The sequence below is a fragment of the Hylaeus anthracinus genome, unplaced genomic scaffold (assembly GCF_026225885.1).
Source record: "Hylaeus anthracinus isolate JK02 unplaced genomic scaffold, UHH_iyHylAnth1.0_haploid 5, whole genome shotgun sequence".
NCBI lineage: Eukaryota > Metazoa > Arthropoda > Insecta > Hymenoptera > Colletidae > Hylaeus > Hylaeus anthracinus.
The window spans coordinates 1634908-1652197 of NW_026535322.1; the positions used below are offsets into that span (position 1 = coordinate 1634908).

The window sequence follows — 17290 nt, forward strand, 5'->3', positions numbered from 1 at the left end:
CGCGATATTATCGGCTGGCATATGCCTTTCGCCTATACGATTAATTTTGAAACAAGCCTGTGAATAATTTATACGAAAACTTCGCACGGAACCTTGGTTGACTTTCATAAAACGCAGCATTCCGTGCGAAAGCAACTCAGTAGGTTCACGAGAGTTAATTTGAAGCGTGTTACAGAAACTTTGTACACTTCTCGATGGTAAACAGTGTTTAACACTGACGATCGACGATGTCCAAGAGATTCCCCAAGACGCAGCAGCAGTTCGTCTACTACAACAACGCCAAGCCGAAGATTCGAAGACTCGATGGTTCGGAGGGCGTGGTACGAACAATCGGAAAAACTGTTAAAGTCGTTGACGCAAAATCCACCCACGCGATAGATCCTTCGGAGGATACCAAAAATATTCCAACGGTTCGAGACGTCGTGAACGACTTTTTGGCGAGCACTTCCGTACACGGCTTGCAATACTTTGGCAAACTCAGCATAAAAGTCGGGTTCTATGGGAAGATTATGTGGTTCTGCGCCATGCTCACCGGATTCGTATGTACGTGACTAAAAGTGTGCGAGATATTCAGGGCTTTGTGATTCATACTAGCAGGGACTTCAGGGTCCAAGTGTTGTTCGGATTGGACACTTTGAACCCCGAAGAAGCTGCAATGAAGGCTGTCAGAATCTACTACAATATTTCCCATGCGATATTCATATTTAAGAAAGCAACTACTATTTTATGTTTACATAAGAGGGTACACGTAGACGTCGAGAATTTTTTCCAAGATTTAAATACACGTTTCAATCCAAAGCAAAGAGTGATATTACAGTATAAATATTGAACCTAATATATATATATTTTTTTGTTGAAATATACTTAAAACAATTGTCGAGATACAGCAAATCTCCAGGAACGTGTTTTATTAGGCGACTGTCAAGGGTTTCGTTTCAGGTTTAAGCCTGATGGTGATACAATTCATGCAACGTTACGAAGAGGATCCGACGAACACGTACATAAAAGATTTCGACTATCCAATTTTCAAGATGCCGTTCCCAGCCGTTACCATTTGCCCTTTCTCGCCCATTTCGCTCCAAAGACGCTTGAAAATTATGGACGGCGCCATTTTGCCGGAAAACGTAACCAGAGAATTGGCGATGACTTTCTTAAAGTAGGTGTCGGTTGACGAAGCACTTAAACATGCGATTAATTAACGCGACGCAATTCGACGCAGATACGGCCATCACATAATGTTGCCCTACACTCCTGTAAAGAAGTACAAGCACATGGACAAGTTGCAAATGTTCCTGAAGGTGAACAAATGGACCGTGATGGATTTTGTGAAGAACCTGAAACCCTGCGAGGATGTGGTCGAAGCGTGTTGGTGGAGCAGCGAGCGAATCGATTGCAACAAGTTCATCAAGATCTCGCTCACTTTCTACGGATGCTGCTGCTCCTTCAATTATCTTCTCGAAGAATTCGTGGGACGCGAAAAGCAAGTGAATCAATGAAAATAGTTTATCGTTAAATTGTTTAGAAGGTAATCTTCATCGTTTTCTTTGAAACGTTCAGACAACAGCCGACCCCGAGGCCACTAGCCTCCGTCGATTTCGGTCGGAGGAGCGGACTGAAGCTAGTGATAAAGAAGGATGTCCTCAACGATGACGACATCGGCGAGAACGAACTTGATGAAGTAATTACTAACAACGATGGCGTTTTGGTAGGATAATTAAGAATATCTTGTGATAAATTAGAGAGGACTCGTACTCTCCATGTTTATTGAACAAATTTGTCCAAATTAAACGATAGACTCACTCGTAACATTGACATTCTCTGTTTCTCGAACAGGTGATCGTTCATCACAGCATGGAGTTTCCAGGATTCAACACCAATTCGTACGCCGTGCAGAAGCACCGCGAGATGCAGGTACCACGTTCGACTTGATTATCCGACGAGGAATAGGTTGTTTCTTGGATTTCTTTAAATATTTTAAAAAGCTCGTGATTCATTTGACGAAGCGTTTTTACCTCTAGGACCGTTTCATTGCAAAGATCGTTCACGTTGCATAATGTATCTACAGATCAGTATAAAGGGAGAGGTCATTATAAAGCCGGAAGGATTGGATCATCTCAACTCGGCAAACCAAAAGGTCCCTGTGTGCATCCCGGGAAACATAAATACCTTGGAATATTTTCCCACTTATCGGTACTTGAACTGCTACACGAATTGCAGAATAAAAATGATGATTGGCGTCTGCGGATGCTTGCCGTACATCTTCAACAACATAGCAGAGTATTACAAAATCAAAGTAAATTGATCAGAAACGCTATATATGTACAGGGTGTCTGTATATGTAGCTAAGACGATTCCGAATCAACCTCAGCTACCTCCCATTTCCGGTTTCTTACATTACTTCTGGGACACCCTGTATACATTTCAACCCTTTGTTTATAAATTCTCCTACAGGCTTAATTCTTCAATTGTAATTTTTTCGTTAACGGTGGACTATTTTTTTAAGTAACGAGCTATTACCGATCCTATCTAGTTTCTTAGTGTCAGGACCAATTTTAGCGTTGCGGCTTGAAGGGACTGATCTGCATTCAGGAGCACTCGAAAGAGATAAGTATCGTCAAGGACGTCATTATGCCAAATTTTACCTGCTCTTGTCGTGCACCGTGCCAAGAACAGGTTTACGACAGTTTTCCCAACTTGATGCACCTGACCAAAACCAACTCTTCGTCTAGCTAGTGAGTCGATGCTTCGTAAATCGATTATCGTATCGAATACTTTCGTTCTTAAAGGCCACGTTCCCCATCACTGACGACACGAGCTACGCGTTTGTTCCAGCACACATGTATCGGAAGAGAGCGCTGTTTTAAGGGTCTTCATGAATTCGCAAGTCTTTCAGATCACAGAAACGTTGCCAGCGGCCGACGAGGTGTATCTCTTAGGTAACGATTCGAAACAAGTGCGCTCTCATACGTTTACCTTCGACGAAACTATCTTTTATTGCAGAATTTTCGTATATTTTTATATTTCAGCGTCGATTGGAGGGATTTTTAGTCTGTTCCTCGGCTGTAGTTTCCTAAGCCTGGTCGAGATCGTTTATTTCGGTGGCTTGCTGTGTCGTGCAATTTTCTTACGGCCTAAAATCAAATCAACCTCGAAGAGGAAGCGAATCGTCCACGATAGTCACGTTGATCCTCCATCGTATAATTATTGATCGTTAGTAAGTATACGCAGACACGTGTATCACGGATCGATTAAACGTTTCGCTTTTCTCTTTCTTTGTGTCTTCAAACACCCTTTCTATCGCGGAATGGAACAGGGAAACGGGTCAGCTCTACGAATCGATGGCTTGGTTCGGGAGATCTATTGTGTAACGCCGCTGGCATACGTGGAGCACCAAGAATCTGGAGCAATTAGATCTATTTCGAGCGATTACTGGAACGCCGCGAACATGTTTACATCCACGACGGTAAAAATATTTACTACGGCCAGTTTCCGCTTTGAAGTTCGTCTGACGACGAATCGTGTTCCTGACGAGGAGACATTTAGTCGAAACCATTCGAGAGCTAGAGAGTAGTGGCTATGCCGATCCAACGAGCTAGCTTCGTCTCAGGTTTCAAAAAAAACTTAACTTCTTTATTAAAGGACTGCCACTGTAATGGTTACAATTAACTATCGCAAAAAGCAATCCCCTTTCAAACGTTACGCGACATTCGCTGAAAATATATTATTTTATCCGAAAAATTAAAATTTCAAATAAACGAAACTCAGTCGCAAAAAACAGTCGCGATACATGGAAAGCGGTCGAGAAACGTTTCTCCGCGGTATTTCTATTTATACGTAAAGATTCGTAATCGAATAAATCGGTAATTCGATCCTGGAGAAACAGCAACGGTCTACGGTTACGCAACGATCGAGGAGGATCCGTCGATCACGGCTTAGCGTGGCAATATATTCGGACAGCAGCGATGCTCATAACATCTATTTTCGGGAGTCCTATCGAAAATACCGATTTAGTTCTCTGTACGTCGACTGTTAGGCTGTACAACGCGAAGAGAGTTGGAAGCATCGGCTATTTTCGACTAAACGCCCACGTGTTTCTTACGCAGTTCGCGTAACAGAAGTGTTTTCGATCCCCGAAGTCGCTGGCTTTTTTTTCTTCTTTCTTTTCTTAGGTAAATCTTTCTCTGAAAATGTGTACGTCGTACTAAAACAGTAATAAAAGCGTGCGCAAAATTTCAAATTAAAATCTTGCATTCTTCCATCGGTAAAAAATATGTTTATAACAGCCCGACAGGCGCCATCGTTACTTCGCGAAACATTCACTCTCGAGTCGCGTAACGTTTCGTGTTTACGAGAAGCTTGTGTTTCTCTTTGATCGTCGAGTTTCTGGTAAAACGCCAGTACTTTTTGCCGATTTTATTAGAAACAAAGCTGCCACTTGGAAATCCAATTACCCTGGAATACATTTTGGTGGGAGCTAGGATTTGAAAGAAATGTACATTGTCCATGTCTTCGAGCAATCGATCCAACGCTTCTGATTATGTAAAAAGGTGACTTCGATATCCAATCGGCTGTCTCAAGCAGAACGAAACACATACTAGCAACGATGATACTTTTCGAACAGTCCCATTTTCCGAACCTCGTTCCATCACTCCGTTTCGATACAATGCGACGTATATGGACTTACATTTTGCTTTTCGCGCGAACAGAACAAAATCGAGAGAATAGAATAAAATCGAGCGTGGCATCGCAGACCAATCGAGGTTGGCGGGCTGTCGAGGTGTTCCCTTCTTGCTTCGACCCTGAAATCAACAAAAACAACCACATTTTACGGCAATGTTCACTCCACATAGTGCGCAGAGTACATTTTTAGGAAGATTAGGAATTGCGTTCCGGGACCCTTTCGCGATTAATCCGTGACTGCGCGTGCCAGAAATCATCTTTGTCGCGGAGATTTCAATGATCACGACCTATAAGAAGCACTACCGTGCCGCAAATCTCTAGGAACGGACGTAACCATATATTTGTTTCTCATTTCGAAAACTGCCACGCAATTCCAAAAAAATTGAACATTTTTAATATTTATTATTACGTACGGAATGATAAACTCACCATGCTGAGGTACACCGAAGTTAAAACAATCCTGCGTACAGTAACCAGAGGCAAATCAACAGAAGTATGAGTATGAAGTACGTGGTGAGGATGTTCTTCGTTTCGTGGGCTGGCAGTGGCATTTTTCGGTGTTCACTGGAAGTTCACGGCACTGGGGAGGATAAAAAGCATTCGTTTGCGTTCGCGTGTCGACCAAGTTCACCTCGACTCTACTCTCTATACCAATATAATATTCTCCTCATTGTACGAAATGGATGCCACGATGGCTACTTACGGAGGATTATCGGTCGCTCGACGATAATCTTTGTTCTTGGACGACGAATTCGTCAACGAAACTTGTTAATGCTTTTTATCGATTGGCTGTTTAGTCGACTTTAAACTGTGGAGAGCCGTGGAAAGTTTACTGGAAACGAACGAATCGAAATCGAGCCGAAGGAATAACAAAGCACCGCGTCACTTTGCGTTCGATCTCCGACTGGATCGCTCTACGCAGGATCAGCGATGATCCCGAAATTCCTCCAGGAACCGTGGTTAGATCCCCACCAGCTCTTTCGCGGACAATATATTGCACCTTCCCTTGTAACTTCTGCTCCAGGATTGGTAGCCCAGGTCCCACCACCGACTGTTGATGCGAAACCAACGTGTTCTCTGCCACCTCGGGTTATATTAAGCACACGTGAATATATTGGATATAGCTTCGGTGGAAAAAGCTCCGGATCGATTCGCGATCGCCGTCGATGCAAGGGCGGATATCGACTCAAGGCCTTCCGGATCACCTGACGCTAGAAACGACGCCGTAAGTTTCCTCGAGGAGAGCAAAGTAGCGCTTGTATATTAACTCTTTCGTCGCAACTGTTTCCTACAATTCTATACGTTTCTTTTTTAGAAATTAATTATATTAAACTGTGATTGGTTATAAATCAAAGGTTAAGAGGGAATGGACAATTAGATATTATTATTACGTACGTATTTTCAATCTAAAAAACAGAGTCGCGCGTGCTTCGTATTTCTATACTTGTTAAAACACAGTTAAATGTTTTGATTTTTATGAGAGAACACTCTCGATACGTTAAATTAGACTGCGTTAAGGAAGTGGTCGCAAAATATTAGTCCCTGCATATTTTTTATAGAGGGGAAAGACATTCTGTTCGAAAGATTTCAGTTATTTGGTTATATAATCACTTTTGAATCTAAACTACGCGCTTTTACGGAACAATAAATGGTATCGCCATCTCGCGGTGAATAGGTGGAACTAAAATCCCGACCTCCGTACAGCGCACCACCGGGAAAACGCCTAAGCTTGTCCTCGAATAGTTCCTCTTTTTGACGCTAGATGGCGCCGTTTACGTGGTAATTTACCGACATTATGGTAATATATCGACAAGTCGGTAAATCGCGACGTAAATGGCGCCATCTAGCGTTACGAAAAGGAACTATTCGAGGACAAGCTTGGGCGTTTTCCCGGTGGTGCGCTGTACGGAGGTCGGGATTTTAGTTCCACCTATTCACCGCGAGATGGCTATTAAATTGAATGAAAATCGCGCGTAATTTGAACTGAGTATTTCTTCTTTTTATGTATACCCTTTGATATCTTTTCATTAAAAACGTACCTACAAAAGTTGAATTAAAATAGAAATTTATTTTTACAAAAAAATCGTTATATTCATTGAAATAATTTATTACACAGTACATAGTAATCTAATAATAAATTATTTAATACATGATTGCATATTACAACTATAGATACAAATGATGACATGCGGTATGGAAGCATCGTTCGTTGCGCGTGTTGAACGTAGAGCTGCGTTCCACTAGAGATAGGCAACACTCTCAGCCGGATAAAAAGTTATTTTTTATTATTGAAATAAAAGAAATTGGATAATCCAACGTATTCAATCGCGAGTAAACTTATTTGTAACTTATATTTGAGCGAACAGATCAATGTCTGGTTATCCTTTACGTATTATTTCATTTTACAATTCAAGTACTGCCGTTTGTGTAACAATTAATAGACAAGCAATTAATTATCGTTCATTCGTTATTCGACATTTTTATTTAGATAAGAATTATTCTCTATCTCTTGATACTCCGTTCTCCTTCTCCGTTAATCGTTTTCCCCTTATTACTGATCCGTGAGCTGTCGACGAAATCATTGTACGTCGAATCAGCGTATTCTAATAATATTAATAACATCTAGCAGAGAATTAACGATAAACAATCATCGTCGATTCAACGTACAAGAACCGCAAATGTATTGTAGGTAGAAAGAAAGATTAATCCTGCGAGGAATAGCAAGTTTACAATTAAAAAAAACTATTCGACCCTACCCACGTTTCACCTAACGATGATACCACCTTATTCCCAGCTCAGGATCGATCTTCCTATCTCTGATACCAAGCGAAGGCTCGTTGTTCCTTACAGTAGTGGACTTAATGCGCGAGATTTTAATCGAGGACGTACGGAAGATATGAAACGAATCCCAGATCGTTAACAGATGGTCTAATGACGTTTTAAACGGTTGTCTTTGATAAGTGGCGCGGCACGAACACGAGTGGCAGAGTCAGAGCCTCTTTTGGGCGCCGCGCACGGATCCCGTCTATGAAATAACCAAGTGAAGTAAATCGAGGTGAAGGGTCCCGCAACACGGCTAACGGTACATTATACTCATCGGAATTCATGGTACGGTCCATTCGTACCGCGACTGCACGTCCATCCTGTTTGTCGGTACCATTCCGACGACGAGCTTCCAGAGTCCGGTTCCGAGAAGCATAAGCGGGCCAGTGGCGTGTCCCGCGAGTGACTAGGCTACCTCGAACAACATAACGAGTATGATCTTGTCTTCTGACGTTCTATATTTCCCTCTCAACGGATATTCATGAAATAAGTTGAATAAGATAACAGACAAAAAATTCGTGCAGGACATGGTGCGTTTCGAAAGTAATTACTCAAGAATAATAAGGCGCGGAGTGAATGATACGATCCGCAAAGAAAAAAAAAAAAAAAAAGAAACATTCAAGAAATATGTGGGGCTCACCATGTGGCATGTCCCACAAAGAATTGCTTTGGACCGTGGGGCGCAGCATGCGGTGCGTTCCGCACATAATTATCAAAAAAAAAAAAAATGAAGCGGGCACCCTGCGGTGCGTTTTGTTAAGTATTACTTGATAAATACAAAAGAAGAACGTAATATGCCAAGAAAAACAAAGATAAGTGCCATATGTTGCATCCCACTGCAACTCGCGGTATTAAGTACCTATGATCGCACCGCACGTTGCGTTTCACAATTTACGGAGATGAATAATGATAATAAAGAACTGGATTCCTATGCTATATATTCCCGACACTTGAAAATTACCGGTGTTGTAAATATAATCGAGCAATAAGGAAAAGCATCGATGAAAGGACGAATAAAGTACGAACACGTTAAAAACAATCGTGCAGCGATGGAGAATCGAAGAACCCATTAACGTTTCCGGGCTGGTTGCAACTCTGATAGAGCCGAATGATATAACTTTACGATGCCTCTGGAAAGAATAACTTGTACGATGCATTCCGTGGAACGCTGTTACGAGGCAGCCTGTACCACCAGCTCGAAACCGGCTCGCGAGGCAGGTCTAACGAACTCGATCGAATTCCGAGACCGGATTCCGCGAAACGATCGCCTCCGTCCTGATACGTGCGTTTTTTTTTTTCACGCTGAAATAATCTCTTCGAGCCCTTTTCACCTGAAATTGACGAAACTAACGAGAGAACGGTATGGACACGCGATGCGGCACGTTTAGAGAGCGCGCCAAGTTATATCGTATCGTGTAAGAGCTTTTCTGTCGGAAACGGTACTATTTGCCCTGCAAAATTCAACGGCACGCGGATCAGCGAATTTTACATTCCAACGAACGATGGTAGCGACTTATTCGTCGGGACGCGAAACACTGGAATCCCCGGGTAATCGAAACGAAATCGGGTTTCAATTGACCGGGAAGGGTCGAAATTTCAATGTCAAAGGTAAAAAGCGGCTCACCTTCCGTCGCGGAAGGAAATCGAACGATCTCGCGGGAAGGAAAATCGTCCATTTTCTCGATTTCTCCCGAGAAATCATTTTCTAGCAACTTGAATACTGGTCTCTCGACGGCGATGGGCTAGCTCCGTCAAAGAGGTTACTAGGTCCCGGCGGCGAGGTTCTTAGAGCACGAGGATTCACCTTCCTGAGCGACAAGTCGCGCTCGACGCGACGTTGGACGCTGGCTCTCGAGAGTTGCCCGCCTTTGGAAATGCTCGCGACGCCAGACCAGCTCTGGAGGGTTCGATGAACGTTTAAAAGCTCGGAACGGCCGGTGGCTCCGACGAGGCGCTTGCCGAATTCCTCGGTTTGCAGACGCAACCGCTCTCGACGAGAACGTAATCCTGACCGGTCAAGGTCACTGGACCGAGAGGAATCACTAGAAACAGGTACGGCACGTACGTCTGCGTGCATTCACCGTGGACCACGTCGCACTCTTTCGACCTGAAACAATTCGGCAATGTCTCTATACGTTCACCCGTGAATACGTTGACTATTGGGTTGTCATGAAACAAACAGTGCAAACAGCGACCCGATAAACGGTTCAAAAGTAGGCTCGTCCTCGGTCACGAACTCGACATTGTAGACCAGTTCGTTCCACTGTGCCACATTCGAATCGCCGCGACCACCCGCCGATAAGCCTCGATGAATTTCGAATTTGAATCGCCTCGCTCACGTTCGCGGATCACGACACGACGTGCTAAGAAAGTAACAGTGGATAAGGATCGGAGACCTGTGCATCTGGTATGCGCGGTTCGGAGACACGCGAGCGAGTTTTCGAAGCGACGTATAGAGGAACTGGTACGAGGAGCAGAGTTGTAAGAAATACAAAAACTTTTGTAATGCATTTCTAGAAAAATAGTCCATTACAAAAGTAATGGATAACGGGCGACTGGTCCATTTCAAATTAAAAATGATAACGATGAAATGCATCGTTAAAATTATTAGTTGTTATACGAGGAGTACTTACTCGCAAACCTCGAAGACGACCTGCTGCAAAAGATCTGGGAATTTTTGCACGATCGTCACTGGTTGACCACTGGTTAAGCTGACCCCGTACATGGGCGCCGTAGTGTTGTACCTCGTTTTGCATAATCTGGCTGGAGAACCGCACGATTCTCTCGGTGAAAATGCTCGTCCTACGGACAAAAATAATTGTTTTCTTCGAGTAAACAATTATTCGTCTTCCAGATGTGTGTTTTTCATTTCCCAACGCGTTACTGTATGGTGTACATACTAGATTGACCTGTGATGGTTCCTCGACGTTAATGATATACCATAGAAGGGGCATGTAATCAAAGACTGCGGAAATATGGTCATCACGCTAAACGGCGCACCATGTGTGCTCGTCTAGACAAATTACGACATCGTCCAGAGTAATAATATGCAAATTTTTACCTTCGTTCTCCATCGTAATTATGTTCTACTCGCACTAAACAGTGTCTTCCCATCTGCATAAATGAATAAATAAATTCTAACAGTATCGACGACCCGAGAGAGCATGATTCCTCGGTTAGAGCCATGCGGGAACGTCGAAGGAACGCGGATGAAAAAATTCCCAGCGGTCATCGGTCGAAAATTTGAATTCACGGCAGGGATTTCTATGAATGAAAGGAATCGGGTAATTCGTTCGCGATATCGGTGCCCTTTCTTTGGAATTCCGTCGACTGGTGTGTTCGAAACGATGAGTGGGTCGCCAGCGGGTCCCGTTACGAGCAGAACGGAGCGATAACTGTATTGGCCGGATAACACGGTGCCTTATTACCGTCCTCCTGCATCAGCGGACCCATTAATCCATAGTATCCGCAGTGGGACAGATTTTTTCCAGATTTTTTCCATCAAAATTCGAGTAACCGATTTATCAATTATACGTTGCGTATTTCATTTATTTTCTAGTCAAAATGAAATTTCTTTTTTATTTTAATTAGACGAGAACTTTAGGATTCACTTTGTCTCGAACCCGACGAAGAATACAACGTTCTACCGTCGATGGATTCATTTTTTCGCGGCTAACGAGTCTCTAATGGCGCGAGAATCAAAGGTCACGCGTCGACCGAGCAGGAACACGCGCGGCGGGTGTTGTGGTTGTTTCGAACCAGGTTTTCGTGTCATAAGGACAGTCGCGTAAGTCAAGGCTGCGAGGTCCTGGTACAACGCGCAACCGGTTGTTCCGATTTTTGTAGATTTTCGAACGCGTCCTGCGTGAACGAGCTCGGAATCGAACGACGAGTCCTTCCGCGAATTGACGACTCAGTTTACACCAGTGGCGCGCAACCTTCGTCGCGACTGGACTCAAAAATCGATAGTCCATACGTTGAAAAAACGAAAGTTGCCGTAGCTGACACTTTTTGTTTCGGTAGTAGGTGCTTAGGGAAAGCGCTACGAAAGTAGGCGACACTGCGTGCTTGCGGAACCAACTTTTTACTTTCCGACCTATAAGGAAGGAAAGCATTGCGATCCGTAAAACATTCTTTTTCTGGTTAAACGCGTTTTCAAGCCCCCTGATCGTATTTCGTTAAATATTATCCGTTAACGAATCTTGTTCTATCCGAATTGCACAATTAGTGGTTGATAGTTTAATTAATATTCTGACCACCCCGGGTGTGAACTAGCACAGCGCTGAATTCGTTGGAGAAACCCGGTGACGCATAAATGTTTTATGGAACAAGAGCACTTTACAGTCGCCCGATCGACGAGGGAACCACATCAAGTGGCACGAATCGAATTTGAATGAACCTTCGAAGATATATCGGTAAAGCTACAGACGATGTCCCTCTATAGAATTCAGATTAAGTTTCGATACGTCTATAGATTGGTATTAAAAGCTAGCAAGGTGGTACGTTTTATCTTTATCGCCGAATAACTCCCGAGCTATCGAGATTCTACTCTATAGCGAGTGCAATAATTTTCGGTCCTCTATCCAGCTTGAATGTTTCATTGAGATCAGGTGTGTAACACTTTACGCGGTTCTCTCGTTAATGTCTGAGCAACGGTATCACCGCGAAACATTCGCACGGCAGCAAATCCGCGGGAAACTGCATACTTCTTCTAAAAGCGCCAAGTCCCCAAGAACGTTCGCGAGGGAAACAGCCAGAGCATGAGAGCAGAATGTTTGCATATTACCAGCCACGGTACAATAACCTTATAACGCGCGCGTGAACGCGCATCGTCTCGATAATATCCCGCAGGAGCGACTGCGATAATTATAAATTAATAGCCGCCATCGCTGGTGTTTGCGAGCTGCAGCAACCGAGGGCACCAAACGAGTACGGGTACAAGATATTTATGTGTGTGTGCACGAAATTCTATTCGAGCAAAATAGCGAACGCGGAACGCGTAAAACAAATTGCGAAGGTTCGACAAGGGTGCGGGCCAAGGGAGTAAAATATTTTTCGCTCGTGGATCGAATAGAATGAAAATATTGTTCTTCGCGTACACGTAGACGCGATTCTCTCCAAGCGAAAAAACCGTTTCGATGGATTCATCGTATCAGACTTTCGAACTGTTCTCGAAAGAAGAGACCACTTGGTCGCTCATTAAAATTGTTTTCGCGAAGAACTTACCGTTTCGAGAGTTCTCTGCGATCGAGTAGCCGCCGTGAACAGCCTTGTAATTGTGCAGAAGTGCCTGCCTCGTCAGCTCGGGGTCGATCGTTCGTGGCTGATGAGACCTCGCCGTTCGACTGCTCGCCCACAGGTTCTTGTAACTTCTCGATATCGCGGCTCTACGACATTTTTTCGTTTATCGGAACGGTACATCGAGGAAATCGGAAAGGGAGCTGCCTCGAATTTCAGCGGACGCCCTTACAAGGGGACACTTACGACGGATACTGCATGTTATTCGGGCCTACGCAGTCCATTGGGTCCGTCAGCGCGTCACCCCACACGTACTTCAGGCCCAGACCGTTCCCCTCGCATGTTTTGGCTCCGTAGACGTGGCTACACGTCGTGATAACGAGAATCAGGCCGAGGTACCTGGACATCTGGAATTGGAATTCAAATATTATTTTTACTCCGGATTATTGTTACCAATCTGAATGAGAATTTTGCCCATACCCGATGGAGCAGCCTGTACATCGCGAGAGGAATGTACGGGAAAGAATCGTTTCACGTATCGGGAACCTCTTCGTGGATGAGTATTAATGAGAAACTAATTACGTTCGGGAGCACGAACGGGTGCTCATGAATAAAACAATCACAGCTGGCTCTGGACTTGGATCACGGCTACGAGGAAACACGTTGTCGCGATGGAGATAGTAAGGTGGGACGTACTCGAATAATTTAGCATTCGAGTACCGAGAGTAAATTCAAGTATATTCTTTAATTTAAGAGATTTACAATTTGTTTGCGATGTCAATTCGATATTTTCAAACGAATATAATGCAAGTATGAAACAAAAATTCGCTGAGGCCCACCGCTATATCGACAATAGTGCGAACGAGCGCGAGGTCTTGGACCTCGGGAGTTCGCGCAAGGTCAAGAGCAAAAGCAAATGACACTGAATGGACTTGGTGTGACTCGCCGTGTAAAAATTCATCGTAACCGCGCACGCGTATCGTGCCGTCTATTTTTACCTTCGGCTCCGCGCACTGCTTTCAAAAAAAGTCGTTCATACCGCCATGAATGCGTAAACGCGCGTCGACTTCCGATTGGCAGAACGAGGTTGGACGCCAGAGCTGATTGGCGATTACTTCAGCGCGCTTGCGATAGTACGGACAAGTTTTTTTAAAATCAACCCAGATCTTTCGCCAGCGACAACTGCACGCGTTTCTTTAGATTTGCATTTCTTGCTTCCTTGATTTTTAACGTAGCACGTAAAAAAATCGATAGATAATATCGAGCTTTCGTGATCAATAGCAGCCAACGATTTAAGAGTTCTGTTCACGCAATTTTGCGGACGTTCAACGAATCGACTCTGAATCCTCCCGTTATCGTTTCCCTCGGTCCGTGACTTCGTTTCACGGAACGCTGACACTCTGGCATCTCCACTGTCAGAAAACGAGTAAGTAAAGCATTTTTTCCCTTTCGAGCCTCCCGAGCGACAAAGTCAGTCGAAAAAGTGCGAAAGAGTGACGGGATCGAATTAGGAGTGACGATTAGTCGAGCGTAATCGATATCGATCCCATGTAAGTATAACGTTCGGGGTTTCTGGGTTGCCGGGTCCGCGGAACTTCCGTTATGCGCGTTCGTCGACGATTCACCACGAGTGAAAGCATGCTTGCGCATCGAATTAGGCATGCTCGAGTCTGAATCGATTTCTAGAAAATCTTCTCGAAACGATTGGCGATACAAATGTGCTCGCATACTCTTATTTCGAGCTTTGCGGTCTTTTAACCGGGGTGGTGCTCGAGGATTCGAAGCCAAGAGAGGTCAGTCTGGCAGAAAATCGTGACGTCCTGGCAAAGACGATGAATCGCGCGTGGGAAAAGGAAAGGAAGGAAATCGTTAATGGGTAAGCACTCAAGGCTGGTCATTGGCCGTGACCGGTGTCGCGTATCTGTTTCTTCAGGAAGTCTGCGCCGCTCGCAGCGTTAATTCTCGTCACTGATTCGTTCGCACATCTTCATCCTGAAATTGCATGTCGCGATGAAAATGCGTCGTGGACGAGGAAAGCTATCCTTTGTAACTAAAACGTGGCAATAGATCCTCTGGAGGAATTTATACAATTGCTGTTTTAACGTTGATAGTTTTAGTCGCGTCACGAAATTCCTTATTTAACGTCTTCTAATATCTAATATAAATTATCCAATCAATCTTCTTTCGTCAAGATCGTTGCATTCGATTCGCAAAGCATGGAGTTGAACGCGTTTAGATCGGGTTAGACGTGGCGCAGCGTGTAATTATCGATCCGACATCGATCGCAGAATAAATGCGGTTGGATAAATATATACGGGTTATCCGTCTATCAAAGGATTGCATAACGGTTATCTCACAGACAAACAAGACTTACGCCTGAGGCCTTGATCGAAGGGGATCCCCTGAATCAACGTTTATAAACGAATAGAAATGCGGTTTATTTTTAAACGTTTGCTGCTTTTTTAACAATTTCATCTTGGGCTTCGTTAAAATATAATGCGCCACTGATCCCAAGCGAGCGAAGACGAGACGTATGTGAGAATCGCTTGAACTTGAAGAGATCGAGGTGAACTTCCACGGTTTGCCGCATCCGTGGGTAATTGTAGCATGGAGATGAACAATTGTTCGCGACCACAGCTATTTCTCACGTCGTTGGGAGCTCATTCCCCCAGCAGCCGGAGTACTGTTAATCTGCTAACAAACTGCGCCAGGAACAATTAACAGGTTGTTCGCTATCTTTGATCAGGGCAACGATTTCCTAACTGGAGCTGCGTGGAAGCTTCTCCAAGGACGAGGGAGGAGCGAGGGGACACGGCCTTCCTCGTTTATTTACAACAGAATCGGTCCCGCTCTTTTACGTGTATAAAGTTTAATTGATAGCAGACCTTGTGAGAGAATATGACCTCTTATTATAAATTAAACCCGGTACACGAAGAGCGAGGTGCATTGTATCTTTGCGCGGGAAGCAACTGGCATTGTTAATCGTTTAGAAAATTTGTTTCAGCCATCGGGTAAGCTCACCGAACCGCGCTAACTGGTAGAAACACTCGAGAAAAAAAGTGTACTTCCGGAAGCGATGAGCAGATTCCACCGTGGACCATAAGCGAGTCGCGCGGTCGGTTCTAACGGTAAAGATGAATCGTCGAAAACGTTCTTTCCTCTCGCGTTGGTCGGCCTTTATCGGGCGTACGTTTATTCATCCTTGTCCTCGATAACGGTACAGCCATTTCGGTGCTTCGTTTCATGAATAAATTATTCTAACTGTCAGCGTCTTGTTACGGAGTTCGAAATTCCTTTTGGCTTCGATCCCGGTCTCCGTTTCGCAGAAACGTCCTCGTCAGAGGTTCGTTAACACCTTACCATCCATCACCTGACCCTGTCACGAGCGAACGCTATCGAGTATTAACCCTCTCGATGTTCGCAAGGGAAAGCTGCACACCATGGCCTGAACTTTCTATTCATTTCAAAACGGAAAGGGGAACAGGAACACGTGCGTAGGTTAAAGAAAATTATTACAGACATTATTAAATTTCTCGGGGCTGCGAGAAATTTTCTGCAAGAACTGGAATTTCGGAAACGTTTGAGACATTGTCTTGCCTATAAATTCGGAGAATCCTCGGGCAACTCCCTTGAATGATAAACCTTCGAAGAATATCACCTCCCGTACCACTCTAACTCGACTACAATAATCATTTTCGAGATGCACCGCTGCATCCTCGTACCTGCTCGGAATCTTTCCCACCTGTAATCTCAATTTTCTCGACCTTCAAAGATTTATGCGCGCACTCTCCATCGCACGTGGCGCTCGTTCATCTACACGGATGAATTCAAACCAGAGACGGACAAAATTCTAATCTAGATACGAATCTTGAACAACTCGGGAGCTGTAACAGGTACATTTCATTCGTTTGTTATTCGAGGAAATGGTTGTTCAGCTCTGGTTAAAATTTTAGCACAACTATTTTCCTCTTGCTGCGTTAGATGCGCGTCGAAAATTTCTAATTGGTACCTGACCGCGAGGTTTAATTTTCCGGGTGCTTAATTTATCTCTCGAGTCTAATCGAGATCAGGGACCCCATGCAAACAGTAATTTCTTAAATGGTCAATGCGAACCTGATGAATCTTAAGCTTTTTTAGGGTTGCCACGAAAATTAGCGATCGAGATTTAGTACAGAGTTACCGAAGACTCACCGTCATTCACCGTGATGAAGATCAAGTCTAACACTGGAGCGTCTGAAACCTTTTCTCGGCCCGTTCGACGATTATGCGATCGACTATGCGTTGCATTAATCGATCGAAAGGTTCGATGAGTGGAAAGGGACAGGATCGAAACCAGGGCACCACGAGTCTTCTTAAACACTGTTCATGTCACTACACCGGATGTCGTGGGGTCGAACACCTCCTCCGTCCTCACAGGTGGATGTCCAGAGGTTGACTGTAGAATCGTAAGTAACCGCTCTCTGTGCTTCGTCGGAGCTGGGGAGAAAGAGGGGATGGGAACGAGGAATATCGGCCCCTATTCCGCCACGAAATCGTTTTTTTTCTCTTG

General features: G+C 44.3%; 2 protein-coding genes and 1 long non-coding RNA gene across 3 annotated transcripts; 1 reads left to right on the forward strand and 2 right to left on the reverse strand.

Moving 5' to 3' along the window:
• The first annotated feature begins 41 nt into the window (after nucleotides 1-41).
• On the forward strand, nucleotides 42-4470 carry LOC128895365 (sodium channel protein Nach-like). Its single transcript, XM_054157902.1, is given in 9 exon segments — nucleotides 42-575; nucleotides 882-1156; nucleotides 1220-1480; nucleotides 1558-1705; nucleotides 1834-1911; nucleotides 2066-2293; nucleotides 2557-2732; nucleotides 2833-2936; nucleotides 3027-4470. Coding segments are annotated over 9 exon segments (1800 nt in total). The 5' UTR covers nucleotides 42-227; the 3' UTR covers nucleotides 3209-4470.
• A 256-nt stretch (nucleotides 4471-4726) lies between these two features.
• LOC128895366 (uncharacterized) lies at nucleotides 4727-5755 on the reverse strand. The gene is made up of 3 exons (XR_008461751.1): nucleotides 5384-5755; nucleotides 5110-5260; nucleotides 4727-4799 (listed from the first exon to the last, which is right to left on the reverse strand). It is a non-coding gene; the product is annotated as an uncharacterized LOC128895366 (long non-coding RNA).
• Nucleotides 5756-8014: 2259 nt separating this feature from the next.
• LOC128895974 (uncharacterized) lies at nucleotides 8015-17245 on the reverse strand. Its single transcript, XM_054159045.1, has 5 exons — nucleotides 16933-17245; nucleotides 12988-13148; nucleotides 12730-12890; nucleotides 10137-10305; nucleotides 8015-9610 (listed from the first exon to the last, which is right to left on the reverse strand). The coding sequence occupies exons 1-5, from the start codon at nucleotides 16936-16938 to the stop codon at nucleotides 9421-9423; spliced, it is 687 nt and encodes a 228-aa protein (XP_054015020.1). The 5' UTR covers nucleotides 16939-17245; the 3' UTR covers nucleotides 8015-9420.
• Between the last annotated feature and the right edge of the window lie 45 nt (nucleotides 17246-17290).